At 38.9% G+C, this 16261-nt stretch overlaps 1 protein-coding gene across 2 annotated transcripts in view; it reads right to left on the reverse strand.

Annotated features, from left to right (window-relative positions):
• Nucleotides 1–494: 494 nt before the first annotated feature.
• The window catches only part of ANTXR2 (anthrax toxin receptor 2), a 182290-nt gene continuing 166523 nt past the window's right edge, over nt 495–16261 (reverse strand). For both annotated transcript variants that reach the window (XM_019534309.1, XM_019534308.1), the window contains one exon: nt 495–887. In XM_019534309.1, the coding sequence (XP_019389854.1) occupies nt 849–887 (39 nt within the window). In that variant the 3' untranslated portion in view covers nt 495–848. The remainder of the gene's footprint in view (nt 888–16261) is intronic.

Consider the following 16261-nt stretch of genomic DNA (forward strand, 5'->3'; position numbering starts at 1 on the left):
ACATAAGCCTAGAACTGCTAGGTATGTTTATAGATGATGATGTTTTACGCGCTACTGAACTCTGAATGCAGGAAAGGGGAAAAAACCACCAGCCACAGTGTCAAGGTCTTGAAGCATCAGTCCCTCAAACTCTGCTCAAGATCTCTGGTTACAGGCTGTCTTCCTGTAGAATAACGCTCTATTAATTTTCTTCCTGTCCCGGGTGCATAATGAAAGAAAGGTGTCTCGAAAAACTAAAGGGCAAAGTCTTGCTTGCTACCAATACCTTGAGGCACCCTGTCTACATTTTGTCATGCGTGTGCACTTTTCAGTGTTAGAATGACAAGATTTCCAGTCAGAAGGTTCCCGTAAGGCACAGTGCGATGGGATACTCAGAAAGATTTTGTGATCTGACATCGCTGTAAGGCAATGAACTTTTGCATTTGCTTAGCCTGGTGGGAATTTTTATCCTCTGCCTATGGCTAATAGTCCCTATTTAAATAACAAATGCTATCTTTGCATCTGAGAGACATCATATCTCAGCTAAAAGCATATTGTGTCCTGAGAACTGGAAGTCTTTTTTTTTTTTTAAATGATCATTTTTGGTTGTTTTTTCCTCTCCCCACACATGCATACTGGACTCTTTCAAATTACAGGCATGAAAGTCAATGCTTCTCTTCATGTCACTGTTACAAATCACAGAGTGTTAACGTAACGTAGAAAAACATTGGTATGGTAATACTGGCTTGTGGAAGAATCCTTCTCAGCTGAGAATCTGAAGTTAATCCAAGAAATTCAAGGAAATTCTCAGTTGTCTTTGGCAGGCAGAAAAGTGGTAATGCGGCAGTATTTCATTCTTGTAGCCTTCTTTACTGACTTTGAACTCGGGTGAAGTTAACACATCGGCCCTGGAAGAAAAAATAGACAGTAACTTATTGGTGGGTGAAGTAATGAATACAAAGTAAAAGATCCTGAAATGGAAATGTTAACACATTAAATAGAAATAAGTATTTAAAATTAAGAGTTTTGTAGAAATAGCATTGCCATGAAAAAAAATGTTGAATTTAGTATAATGAACGTCATCTAAAGCAGTACATCACATTTGATTTACTAATTTATGATATGGTTTCATAACTGAGAAAAATAAGAAGATAGATACAGTCTTCTGAAAACACCTCTTTTTGGTGATTATGATATGCAAGTCTTTTAGTTCTGAATAACTGCTCAATATGTAAACCCAATTCATTTTCTTCTGTTTTGCAAACAATAGAACAAGATTTTGCTCAAAGTTGAAGAGATACCCAGGGACAGACAGATTTCCCATTAAACTTGCTCTGAGTAAACAACATTATTAATAAAGCACTGCTGTTGCTTGTGTGACAGAAGTATTTTATTAATACAATAATGTAATAACCAGAGCAGTGCATCTACCTTCTTCTTGGGGCATTAAATTGAAATGGTTCCCCAAATATCAGGTTGAATTGAATCAAAATATATCAGTGGCCCAATTCATTCTGAGAGTAACTCCATTGACTTCGATGGTGCTAAACCAGGGATGAATTTGGCAAAATCAATTAAAAGGAAAATGGGACTGAGCACGGGGAGGACACAGATTGCTTTTTGTAAGCTTTTTTTTTCTCTTTTTTAAACTTTTTAATTCAAAACCATGCCCAGAATCTGGTCACTTATCAAGTTGGCTGTACTTTTCACAGAACAGTGGACTTTAAGCAGATCTCACTTTCAAAAAAGCAGTGACTTCTGGTTCCAGAAAGGAAAAGTGAAGGTTATGGTGAAAGTTTGTTCAGGACTCTGTTATGGATAACTTAAATATTCTCTGAAAAAAATAAGGTATCATTAATACTAGTTAGTCACTGCATGGGTTATTTCGTCTCACAGTCCTGCATTAACAACAAAGATATTTTTCTTTTCATTTACCAATTCCTTTCTTTTGGGTAAACTGTAACATAAGATCATAATATAGTTCTAAAATAATGCCTTTGAATCAATTTCAGAGACTTTTAAAAACAGGATTCTAGGCCAACAGAGGTAGTCTGGGCACATCTACATGTACACTTTAATACACAGTAGCCTATTTTACTGCACATTAAAGCACTGCATAAAAACTGTGCAAATACACTAATGTGCAGTAACAGGCTACTGCACATTAAGCTGCAATAAAAAAAAAGCATGTGCTTTCACTACTGCATATTAGGGCAGCCTAATGCACATTTAGGGTGTTTATACATGTGCTTTTGGGGTGTATGGAGGGGGGCACTTTAATTAACCAGTCTAATTAAAGTACCCAGCATGGCTCATGTATCAGCATCCCTGCACTTCAAAATGGCGGCAGGAGCACTTTATCCAAAGCTCACTGATATCTAAAGCAGGGGTGCCACCATTAGATAAAGGACCCCTGCCATCATTCTGAAGTGTGGGGACATTGATACACAAAATGAGAGAGGCTGCTGCAGCATGGTAATTACTATACTCCAGCAGACTCGATTAATTGAGTCTGCTCCAGTGCACTGTAATTAGCGTGTAGGAGCAGCCTCCCTGCTTGTGTATAGGCACCCTTATTTAATACCTTACATTGGAGGTCCTATATTTAATATGCATTAGGAAAAGTGCATTAATGCATATGTAGATATGCTCCCTTCTGGGAGTAAGCTGATGTACTTCTGCTTTTAAAGACATATTTGATTAAATTATTACTCTTTTACTATTTAATAGAATGGCAAGTACTGGGTTATCAAGGACAATTTGAGTGAAAAATCTGCATTTCTTTATCGTTTCAAAACATTTTTGCTAAATTCCTTTTTACAATAAACATTTAGGAGTATAACACATACTGGGGTGGTATTATTTGGCACCATTGAAGCAAATATGAATGACTGAATAGAATGAGAGGAGTCAATGTCCTCCAAACCAACTGGAAGAATAAATATATAATGCTGCAGAGAGCAAAGCAATCTTGTTTCCATAATGCTTTTCTAATGATTCTATGTCCTATCAAAATATATTTGTTATGATAAAATATAAAAAAGAAAATACAAGATTAGATTAATTGTACTACTCCCTAGCTACTTCAGTGTAGATTATGAATGCAGAGAAGATGCAGAGAGATAACCCATAAATGTTCAAAGATGCCATTAAAGGTAAAATAGAAAGGCACTGTTCCTTTCTATATTATATGCTTTTTAGAAATTAAATATAACAAAATGAATGTTGTTACAGAATACAAAGTGTGTCCTGAGCATAAGGAAAAAACACTCTAAACAAATCTAGCAATTCCCACAATGAGACTGACATTAAATAATGAGAGCAAAGGCATTCACAACGAAGTATGATACAGTATAGGCAAAATGCAAGTGAAATAAAATAGCTGCCAAAAGTAGCAAATGGAGGAACCCCAATGTGCCTAGGATGACATGAATCATTGCTATTTACCCTTCATTGTGAAAATCTTGCTTCTGATTGTTTTATGTTGTAGCAACATAGATCTTTAAAATATATTTACCGGTGCATTAATTTATATACATTTTGGATAAATGCTTAGAATATTTTTCCATTTTACATCTGCATTTACCATGTAACTTAAAATATAGTCCAGTAGGGATGATTCTTGTTCAGGTTTTAAAATGTGTTTAAACAAACCAGGTGTCTACTTAAGGTGTAAAATTGCTGTATAAGGTAAAATATGCCACTACAGGACTGCTTTCCTGGAGTCTGGGAGTAAAAAAAAATTAAGACCTAGTGAAACAATTAAAGTATTGTAATGAATTAACTTCATCAGTTTTAAAACCAAAGCAACTCCTTAGTTACAAGGAAGGATGTACTACTGAGTCATAAGAGAGATTTCTAGCTTGTGCGCCAAGTACAGTAAACATGGGAAATTACTGTCTTCTGTGCTCAGTGGGGCAGAGGACAGTTGAGTTTCCATTTCTATTCTCATTAGGATCCCATCAGGAAAGTTAGATTTACCTCTCGTCATGGCTCCATTAGACTTCTGCCAGAAGTAACTTCTGAGAGGAGCTGCTATGGCAATGGGATATCTAATGCAATACCGATTTTGGATTGCTGTGACTCCCTCTAGTCTTTCTTTTCCCATCCTCCACGCCTCGCTGTTTATGGACTCATGGTAGCTGAGTAAAACTGGGTCCATTTTTTGGCCAACACATGACCCTCTTTATACCAATAAACTGAAAGCATGGCCAATTAATACTCTGTCTAAAAACAGCTGTTCTCATAACTCAAAAAAGTATGTAGCTGTTTAAAAAAAAAAATAAAGCAACTCTTTCTCCAAACTAGCACAGAACACAAAATTCATAACCAGTGGATTTGGTTACAGAATTCCTAGAACCAAACTTCATGGAAATTGAAATGAAAATTGAATTATCCAGATATGGAGACTGTAAACTCCCTCTACAGCCAAGCCTCATAGCTTTTAAGCCAACCATAAGCAATACCTAGAGAAACTGCTTGAGTATTTCCCCTCCCACAAGCTTACAATTCTGGCCCATGCTTTCACACTGGGATTTTAACAGATAAGGGATTTGTTAAGCATGGCAGCAAAGTGGTCAAGACATCTTGGTATAGTTACAGTCATGAGCCTGCTCTGGGCTTATGCCAAAGGCCAGTCTCACTGATTCAGCTGTAAATCAGCAGCTAATTATTCAGGCTGGGGTAGTCAAGAGCAGACCAGACAGATATGATGCTGGTCCCTTTGCTCCCTTGTATACTCTTGGCTACAGGAAATTGGTAGGTTTCGGCTATGTTAGCTCAACTGGTTGAGAGGCTTGGGAGAAGCTATGGGCTTTTGTATCTAATTTACGGCATTTGGATCTGGTAAGTTTAGCCTCTGCCTAGAGAACATTTCACAAGCAAAACTATCCTTCCTTAGTCTAAAGGCCTATGCTGGGTTTCTGAGCCCAGAGATGATAGGAGCTTAAGCTAGTGATTCTCAACCAGGGTGCCACAGCAGCTGGGAGGTGACATGAAATCTTTTTTAAAACTAATGCACAAAATTAACATTGTTAAATATGCAAACAGTTACAAGTGATTCACAAGAAACCTGAAGATTTCCAATCAGAATTCACAGAGTCAGAAGCATTCTGCCCTGCTATAGTCTTTCTGAGTTCTTTGGAACAGAAAAGGTAGTCTATTATTTTTCCATAATCAAAAAAAAAAAGTGAAGCTAAAAGCTGGCATTTTTCAAGGGGTGCCCTGAATCTAACAGAGTGTACCTTGAGCCTAAAAAGTTTGAGAACCACTGCTAATGCTGTCATCAAGTCACCAAGCTAGCTGGTATAGTTTATGTATAATCAGGTACTTGCATCCGAAGTAGTAACTTTTGTGGATTTATGTGCCTGTAATTTTATTTTTCTTTTCTTATAGGGAAATTGGTGATTACGGGATTTTAAATGAAAAAAAAAAATCAATGTTTTGTGAAAAGTATGATGCCCATGTAAGACAGCTGAAATCAGGACGTTGGAAAACACATTGAAAGTGCTAATTACTTTGAAGGTCAAGAATTCTGTACCACCATTAATGTAACAGGAAATGCTCCATGCCAACACTGTGCAGAACAAGCTTCATGTTTGCGTAATAGAAAGTGACAAGGTGCACAGCTTTATACTGTAGTACCGAGACACTAAGGACACATTAAAGGTACTGCATTAGCCAACAGTAGTGGCTTATAACTGTTGAAGTTTTGTTGTGATTGAATGCTTTTCGCTTGTATTTTTGCTATCTGTTCTTGTCACATTACTGCTATTTGTCAGTAAAACCATGAAAGCTAGCAAACCTGTTTTTTAGATGGGCTGAAAATGTAAAACATATCTGTACTTGCTTCTTCTGAATGTTGTTTTACAGGGCCTTTTCCCCCAAACAAGAAATGGTTGTTAAAAGCAGACTATCATTAATATAGATGTAAGGAAGAATAAATGTAAAGCATACAGATACCCATGTTTGGGTACACTGAAAAACAAAGATTGAATCTTCAGCTGTCACTAACATACAGTCCGAAAGGTTTTCTGGATGGGGCCTGTGCATTATACATACCACTCTGCCTTCATTAACATGTAGAGTCCCCTTGTAGTGGAACCAGAGCTAATTCTCTGTGTTAAGTATGGTGGAATTTGGAGAGCATGGCTAGAGACTTGATTCTACAGTATCTTTCCAAATAGCAGGACAAGGGGGTTGGGGATACATGAGGCGACCTAACCTGTTGTTTAATATGTAGTAGTATCCTTCAGATTAGTTCTCCTTCATCCTAATGAGATGCAGGAGCCAGAAAGGTTGTAGTAGTTTCTGTGAAGTAGGTCTATGTCTAAGTCCTCCCCCTATTTTCAATGTTGAGACCCCTGTGCCTAGCAAGATGCTCAGGCTGGGTGCTGGGAAGATACAGCACCTTTCACTACAGGATCTCAAAGCACTCAACAAGTTCTAGGTAACTATCAGAACATTCCAGGGCTGCAAATATTAAATAGGAACAAATATAAAGAATGGTATCATCAGAGCCATCCATTGGGGAGAGCAAATTGGGGCTACCACCCCAGGCCCCGTGCTTTGGGAGGCCCTGTGGACAGCACCACTGGCAGGTGCCGAGGACACCATTACTCTGCATGGCCACCACACGCTGCCAGCTTTGCACACTGGCTGCTCACCACCCTCCCGATCCGCAGTTCCTTGCCACCCCCTCCACAGGCTATGCCCCAGGCCCCAGACATCCCTAGGGTCAGCTCTGGGTACCGCAGTGCTTATATTACAAACAAGCAAACTTCTTTTTCATTTCCTTGGGTGACAAAGTCTTTAGCAGAATTCACAGATTCCCTGGACTCTGACAGGGCCGTGCGTTCTACTGTGACCTCGAACTTGCAACCTCTGGGCTGTCAACCATGCTTCCTTAGTACCCGCACTTCATCCCCCAACTTGAGTAATAAGAAAACTGAAGCATATGGAAGGTAGAAGTCAGATTCTCAGCAATACTGAGCTTTCATAACTCCAAGTGAAGCTAAGGTGAGTTGCAGGTACTCACCAACTTCGAAAAATCAGGTCTTGTGCATCACATAACAGGCTGAAGCTTCCAAACACTTGTCCTAAACCAGAAGCTCTTTCCTTTAATGGCATGCTGATATTTATTTCATCATTAAAACAAGACTTAAAACATTAAGTTATTTTGATCAATTTGAATATTAGTGAAAGTATATAAAACATAATTTATTTTTGGAAAGCCGCTTTAAAAGCATTCTTGAATGATGGACCTAATAAAAAAGATGAATTATCAATATAGCTGTATTACCACCATCAGCCAGTTTGGTGGTCTAATGTTACACTCATGTCCTCATACCCAATGAAACAATCAATACAACTAATTTAAATTCATAAGTATCATGGCTTGTAAATCATTGGGTCATAAACCTTAACAATACCAACATGTAGCCAGTAAAAAATTGAACTAAATTAGTCTTAGGGCTACAGTAATTAAAAATGAGTAATATTTTCCTGTGGGAGATGGAAGTGGTCTGGATGCACCAGATTCAACATTAAAAAAAAAAAAAATAATAATAAAGGCCTGACCTGCTCTGTAGATGTACTAAAGGAATTGTAGAAACAGAACACAATGAACAATGAAAAATCGGAAGAGGGAGAGATTTAGACCTAGAAGAACTTTGTGAGGTAACAGATCATTTTAACTGATGTAAAAACAAATGTAAAGTTTCTTTTTATCTGCCTGAGCAATAAAGCTAAATTCCTGTCCTTGCAAGCACAGGGTAGACACACACATTTTATAAACATAGGTATCAAGGTGAGGCATTGGTGCCTTAAGTACCAATGCCAAAAAGTCAAAGCAATGCCTATTGCAACAGCCATATTCCATCTTCCTCTGGGACTCTGTACTATTGTGGCAGATGTGGCATACAACGTAGTTAGTGTTTTGGGGGAGCAGTAACTTTTGGACTGCAACATGTTACACTTTTGGAACTCATCTGTTGACTGGCTAGACAGGGATGAAGACTGCTTTGCTTTTTCTCTCTGTAGACTAAATATTCATTAGCTTCCAAAGATTCATAAAAGTAATACTTCACATTTACATGGTACATTTCATAGCCAAAACTCCTCACTGGAAGAAGTGGATATAATTCCATTTTGTGGAATTATACCAATTTACGTCATTGAAGAAGTTAGCTCTGTATGCCCAAAGCACTGTACAAATATTGACTAATTCATCCTTATTATATATCCTTATGAAGTTTTCAGTGAGAACTAATTTTTTTTTCTGCTCTTCTTCATATTTGATGATAAGCTACAGAATTTCTGCCCTTCTGGAATTTTTATTTGTGTAGTACTTTCATTTGTGCCACATCAAACATGATGTGTCAGTGCTTTCTTTCAAGCATGCCATGGATAATGCCAAAAAAGGCTTTTGCCTGAAATGTGATAAAATCATTTCTAAAGGCTCTTATGAAGTCACACAGCAGCAAAGCCCATCTTCCCTTCCACCCCACCTGGCACTTGAAAACAGCTTTGGGAGGGAAGGAAATATGAGGGTGGAGAATTGCTGGAAGGGAAGTGGGATTTAAATGTTTGACCTGTTAGGTTTGCTGGTAAGAGGTTTATTTCATTCCACTACTGTACTTTTTTCAAGTACATAAAAAAAATAGCATAATTTATGGCTGGGCATCCTTTTTATTATTTTGTATATGTAAAAATATGCATACAGACTGGGAATTCCTTGAAGCAGAAAGAAATGCTTAAATTGGAGACACCTGAAAAATGTTTTGATGGGCTAGCTGCCAAGACAATAATGGCTGACAGTACATCCTGCCTGGATACTTCTGAGAAAGAAGTATTATTAATGCAGATTCTCAGACTGAAGGATCTTGTCAGCTCATTCAAGTGAGAGTGCTGTAGCCCGTGGGTTCTAGACGAAATCCCCAATTCATCTAGGTTCCTAAAGCAAGCCTGGGATATTATATTAAGATTTCCAGGCTCCCCGCTCGGGTGTACCTGTCCATCCCCAGGTTTTCTCTTTCTTGTTGTTTAATTTTGGCTTCTTTACTCTCAAGTTAACAAGATGACATGTAAGGTACTGAAGAAACTGGCTAAGAATTTCAGAACCATAAGCTAGCCTCTTTGAGAACTTGTGGAGGTTAGGTGAGGTGCCCATATTTAAGAAAAGAAAGAAGGAAGATCTGGAGAATTACAGATCAATTAGCCCCACCTTGATACCTGGAGCAGGTACCCAAGGAGTCTACTGTGAAGCACCTAGAAAACAAGGTGATCAGGAACAACCAGCATAGATTCAACAAGAGCAAGTCAGGGCTGACCACCCTAATCTGCTTCTATGATATGCTGACTCACTCAGTGGATGGGGAAAAAGTAGTGGATGTAATATACCTTCAGTTTAATAAGGTTTTGACACCATCTTTCACAACATTCTCATTAGCAAGCTAAAGAAATACAAATGAAATAAAAGTACTGTAAGATGGATACATAACTAGTTGGATCATTGTGCTCAGTGAGTAGTCACCAATGGCTCAATATTTAGTTGGGAGAAGGCATCAAGTGAGGCTCCCCAGAGGACTGTCCTAGGTCCAGTACTGTTCAACATCTTCATTCATGATCTGAATGATGGGATGGAATAAATGCTTAGCAAATTTGTGGATGATATCAAGTTGGGTGGAGTTGCAGACATTCAGAAAGGCAGGGATAAGATTCAGAATGACCCAAATAGACTGGGAAAATGGTCTGCAATGAACCAGATGAGATTCAAAAAGCTGAAAGTTTACATTTGGGAGAGAATAATTGCATTCACAAATACAAACTGAGCAATGATTGGTTAGGCTGCAGTATTGCAGAAAAGGATGTAGGGGTTAAAATGGACTACAAACTGAATATTAGCCAACAAGATACTCTTTTTTGCAAAAACAGCCAACACTAGGTTGTATCAACAAGAGTGTCACTTGCAAATCAAGTGAACTGATTCTGGAGTGACCCTCACCTGGAGTACTTGTGTCTAGTAGAACAGGCTACTTTTCTTGGAATCTTTCAAGAGCAGGTTGGACAGACACTTGGTAGGTATGGTTTAGTCATGGACAATTCTGCTTTGGAGCAGAAAGCTGGAATAGATGACCTTGTGAGGTCCCTTTCAGCCCTACTGTCCCATGATATTTACTCCACTCTTCAAACTGCTCTGATTAATTTTTTGTTAATGGTTTTCTTTTTTTCCACAAAAGATTTTGGTTTCAAATTATTACTATGGTATTGCATCTAGCATGTGTTTCACAGAAGACTAACTCACTGATTTTGATCCTCCACCCATTGAAATAAATGGTCAAACAAAAAACAATTTCAAAAGGAGCAAGACTGAAACTTCAGAGTCTAAATTCGGCCACCTTTCTCATCTCCACAGGAACTGAGCACACTACACATCTCAGAGAAGGTGCTCAAGCTCATTTCACATCACATTTTGGAATGCCTCTACTATGCTTTAACTTTGTAGATACGTCTTTTTTAAAAAACCCTGTTCTACAATGTTACTGGAGTATTCTTCATGTGTGAAAGGGCACATTTAAACTAGCACTGTTAACTCTGAGTTTCAAAACCTAGATATTGTAAGCCTACACAAGTCTCTCTCTCCAGTTGTTTAGAACAGTCTACATAGTTCACTATTGCTATGGTAATTTTTATCAACTAAGAATCTGCTTTCCCTCCTCCCCCCACATACATTTTTTTAATAGCACCCTCCATTTCACTTGCACAATACTTGGACTCAGTTTCACTTTCTGGGTGGCATCACAAATAGGACAGTCTAATACACCCCAGAAGCTTCCAGATTCTAACTCTCTTAAAAAAGATCTGTGTTTTTAAGTCTCTTCCTTCATGCAAGACTCAGAGTATGCTGAATGGGAAGCTTGTTGCTACCAATATCTTTTTGACATTGTTAACTTTTGGTATGTAGCATAACAAGAATAATTAACTGTTAGATTTAGGCTAATATTCAGTGACAACAACCTAAATGCCTTTTAAATAAGTCACGGTGGCAAGTATATAAGTTAGGTGCTGAGATGACTATGTTAACAAGCCCTTCCTCAGTGACCCATAAAGGACATATCTACACATGCATTTAAGCATGCCTAAATTTAATGTGCATTGAGCAATTTTTGGCAGTCGTCTACATGTGCAGAGACTTGGCACTAAAGTTAGTGCCAAATCTCTGCAGCCCTGTCATATGCTCCTAGTGGCTGGGCAGACCTGGCACTAGTGCTGGGTTGCATCTACACATGCGTGAAGGTGCTTAAACTAATTATGCCTACATTTGATACCTGCAGGTATCAAATTTAGGTGCAAGTAGCCTTCTTTCACCCTTTTTAAGGCACATTAAGGGCACATATGTGCAGACGCATGCCTGTAATGTTCATTAAATTAGGCTAATGTGCATTAATGTGTCTCGTGTAGATATGCCCAGTAAGTGCTAAGGGCAGGAGGCATTTACTTACTAGAAAAAGTCCTCTTGCTTTCCCATGGCAGAGTACTATATCACAGAGCAATAACAGGACAACAGTGTGTACTGACATATCTATTTCAGGTTAAGTTGCCAGATCTTAGCCAAGTTACAGCATTTAGAAACTGACATTGCTGATCCTCCCTAACTGCACCCAGCAAAAGCACATCAAGAAGAACTAGTGTCATGTTGCTTGTTCTACTAGGCATTAAAATTATATAGCATTAACATTCCTGTGCTTCTCTACTAGCACCATGCACAGGATGTATTTCACTGCTAAAACTGTTATAATATTACACTCGCCTCATAAATATCTGTTGACAAGCTGGAGCATATAACTGCAGTTTAGTTTATATTTTTTTAGAAATATAGATAGTTGATTTATATATTTACTTTGGAGAGGGGTTACTAAGCACCCATGTTTTATACAATGGTAAACAGTGCTCAAAGTTTTAAATTCATATTTTTCTTTCTTGCTCTCTCAGACTCTCTCTGTCCAATAAAGTCCCTAATGTGGATGGCTGACAAAGCGGGATCACCATGTAACTCTGCTTCATAATTCAATGGGATAAAATATATATGTATACTGCACAAGGTTTGTTGGTAAAACTGCGCCCCTGAAGATGTGTACTGCTATAAGCATGTATGTTTCGGATGCAGCCGAATCACTTAACATGAGATATATTACACTATTTGGAGTCCCTGCACATACTTTATTATTACATTAGGACTAGGTGTAGACATTTAAAAAGCCAAAGGCAGAAACAATCTAAGCTATGCAGTTTTCTATAAGCTGCATAGTTTAGATTAGTAATGAACAGAACACATATTTAGCCTCAGGCAAATCTCAGATTGGGTTCCACCATTTTTAAACCAGTCTGTGTGCCAAGCTTTTGTTTTGTTATGGGTATAGACTGGTATTGTGTGCTGAACTTCTGTTCTATTATAGGTATAGACCGGTTTCTGATCACTTATACCAGTAAAAGTGTAGTGTCTGTACCTGACCACAGCAGATTGTTGACAACACTCTTCAAGCACCATGCCTGCCAATTGTTATAGCTAGCAATAAATATTTCCTAATTAGAAGGTCATGCTGCCCACAAGAATGCAAGTAAGTCACAAACTGAAGACCCAGTCAGGGCCTAAATAATATTCCATGGACCACCATATTTATGTGAACATTTTGACACTAAGCATCATGTGAAAAGTAAATTGTCATACCGTGTGGCACCATTTTTCACAGAACAGAGCAGCAATAAACCTGCTGTAGTAACAATCATGTTGAACTGTTCAAAGTTTCCAGGATTATTACTCCAGAATGTTACATATAGATTTCACAGATTTCATAGACATTAGGGCTGGAAGGGACCTCATGTCTATGAAATCTATATGTAATATTCTGGATTGATAATCCTGGAAACTTTGAACAGTTCAATATGATTATATAGTAAAAAAGCTACAGATAACCTTTTCTCTCAAAAAAAGACATAAGGGAGGAAGGAAATTAATTACTGGCTGGAATGTCCCTAAGCACGATGAGGTAATTTTTAATCCTGTTAACAGATTACAGGTAACCTTGTGGGTAGGCTACTGATAAAAGAGGCAGAAACAGGTCTACAGCTGAACCTTTTCTTCACTTGTACTTTAAAACACAAAAACAAACATTTATCCCAAAGTCTATCTGGCTGCCTACAACAGCACAACATAGACTCTCACCTATACAACCCCTGGTGGCAGGACACCACGTGGCAGAAGTGGAGGGAGTGTGCAGCTGAACGCTCTGAGTGGGGGTGGGGGTAGGCAGCACACAGCTGAATGCAGAGCGGGGATGGTGCATAGTCGGGCATGAAGTAGGAAGGTGGGGACTGTGTGCAGGTGGGCAGGAATGAAGTGCCACTGCCTCTCAGGAACAGGGCCGGGGTGGGCCAGGGAACCTCGCTGTGCTGGGGTGAAGGCAGCCGTTCCCCTCTGCAGGGCAGGGAAGCTCACCAGGCTGGTGTATAGCAGTGGCGGTAGCCACCGCCATGTACAAATTTCCCTACTCTACCCTCGCCCCGGCTCTGGTCCTGGAAGGCAGTGGCGCTTCATCCCCGCCTGCCCACAAGTACCCCCTAGGACCAGTCCAAGTACACCAAGGGGGGTACACGTTCCCCCGGTTGACAACCCCTGATATAATGTATATGTCTTATTTAATGTATGGTCCTCTCATCTCTTTTCATGCCTTGTGCTTTGTTTAATTGTGTTTCATGGCTTCCTTTATTTGCTGAACAAGTTAGTTGTCACAGCTGCAAAAGTTCACATTACAGTCACTCAGAAACAGTCGTTAGGGTTTTCTGTTTAGCAACATTTTTGCCACTTGGCCTAAGACCCTTGAAAATGGCCAAGCCTGGCAACAAGCCCTAACAGCAATGCTTAATACATTTTTTATCTAAATTAAGAAACCATCAAAAAAGTCTTTGTATAACTACAAATTCCAAATACAACTGAACAGTGCTGCTTGTTTTTTCTATAAAAGTGGTTTTCAACCTTTTTTTTGTGATCCCTAAAAAATTTCGAATGGAAGTGCAGAACCCTTTGGAAATTTCAAATGGAGCTGTAGACCCCTTTGAATAGTAAGTGTGGGTATTCACATACTTTTGACTGATTGTAGTCATCTTTTGTGGACCCCTTAGATATAGTCTGTGGACCCCCATGGGTCTGTGGACCACAGGTTGAAAACCACTGCTCTATAAAGGATTTTTTTTTTTAAATCTAGGATTTTTTTTGTAAACATGAGTTAGCTGGAAGGACATGTAACTGATTTATTAGCCACTGTGGAATGTGGATGTATCCCACAATTTCTTCACCAAATCTCTGCCCTGTAGTTAAAGTTCAGAAGTTTGGGGTTTTTTTAATGAATGTCTGAATCAAAAGAAATGTAGCTTCTGGATCAAAAGTAACAGCATGCAACTGTCATGGACAGAATATGATAGCAAACAGCAGCACCTAGATGTGTTAGCTCTGATTTCATTTCTGCAATATTATTCGAAATACTCCTTTCTGTTTTATGGCTCAAGCAGACAAATACAAGGGGCAGAGAAATAAAGAAAATGGAGATGCTGAAAGTTGTAGAAGCTGTTTGAATATGAGTCTTTGAATACAGAGACTCCTTATCTGAGCCTTTTGAGTTGCAGTGTCAGAAAAAAATATTTCATACAAGAAAATATGCAGCTCAGCTGCAGTCATCTTATCTTAAACTGTTACATTAATTCAAATTTAATTTTATCAATCTATCTTTGGGGAGAGTAGCACTGGTGGGCCCAATTCTCCACTGCCTTTAGCTTTCATAGTCACTTAAGAAAGAAAAATTAAAATGGGCTCAGCTGTCAATCTCTGTTCAACAAAGCTCTAATGCATGTGCTTAAACCCCATTAAAGGGAATGCGACTTTGGCACATATTTAAAATTAAAGTACATGCTTACACTTTTTTTGGAATTGAAGCCTTTCACCTGTGCATCTACATGTGCACCCAACTGCGTAGTTGTTACTGTGCCGTCATTTAGTACTTGCGTTAGCACAATAACCAAGTTACTACAGTAACCAATGACTGCACAGTAACCATCATTACTGCACAGTCCTGGTGGTACACAGGTCATTTTCGACCCTACCATGCAGTAGTGTTGGCGTCACAGTTCGTGCCTGCAAATGTTACATCACTGTAGCTTAATGCTGTGGGAACATAGCATCTCTTGTAGATAAGCCCAGAGAGTGCAACACAGGTTGGGGGAATATGTTAGTATTCCAGTCTTAGAGTGCTTTATATCTACTTTACTCAGATGTAAATGACAACACTCTATGTTCTACAGTGAGGAATCAGAAGCTTTATCCATAGTATTTTTAGTATGCTGGCAGCTTCAGGAAAATGCTGTTATTAACAGCAGATTTTCACCCTACTAATAATGCTTATTTTGTAAACTGGACATATGGACATTTCGACACTGTGACTACAGTGTATAAAACCCTCAAGTACATGTTTATCAGTGGTTTAACCCTGTGAAAACCAGGACTGAGAAGGTTTTGTAGCTCAGTACATCATGCCACACCAAACTCAGAGCCCTTGAAAAAATCCTTACTTTAACGAGGCAAAGAACTGTTGTATTTTTTAAATGATTCCCCCCTTTCTATAACTCCTTACCTTATACTCAACAGAAAAAAAAGATACATTTCGTCCAGTCTCAAGCACCATTTGAGACTCTGCAGCTTTTCTTCCCACAAAGAGGGTAGAAATCATTGGGACTGTTGGGAAATGTAAATACCTGCCAGCGTGAGAATGGTTGCAGCCAACCAGAGAGTGAAGTGAACTCCATCTATTAATATTTACATCCGTTTAGCCTCTAGTGGCCAGCTTTCTTTGGACCAGGTACTTTATGACATATAATAAAAAGAGATGATTCCTGCCCTGATGAATTCTTGATCTAAGTTCAAGCTGATATACTTTATGACTAATCAGCAGATGTACACAGATAAACAGAGGATTTAAGGAAACAATGTGATGGAGCAGGGAGAGTATGATCAGATTATGTTTTGCCTCTATATTCTTGCCTGGAGAGGTTTTTTGGTGATGAAGAAAGGAAGCATTTCTTTTCCTCTGCCACATTTTCCGCAAGTGCTTTATTCAGCAATTCTCCAAATAATCTGCTGCCTTGAAGGGGAACAGTTGTGACAAGCTGCTTCTCTTGTGAGTCAACCTTCCAGGTCTGGATGACGAAATGCAGAATTGGTTGCCTGGGCCCTGGG

The sequence above is a fragment of the Crocodylus porosus genome, unplaced genomic scaffold, assembly GCF_001723895.1.
Source record: "Crocodylus porosus isolate Cpor-Errol unplaced genomic scaffold, CroPor_comp1, whole genome shotgun sequence".
In the NCBI taxonomy this organism is placed as follows: domain Eukaryota; kingdom Metazoa; phylum Chordata; order Crocodylia; family Crocodylidae; genus Crocodylus; species Crocodylus porosus.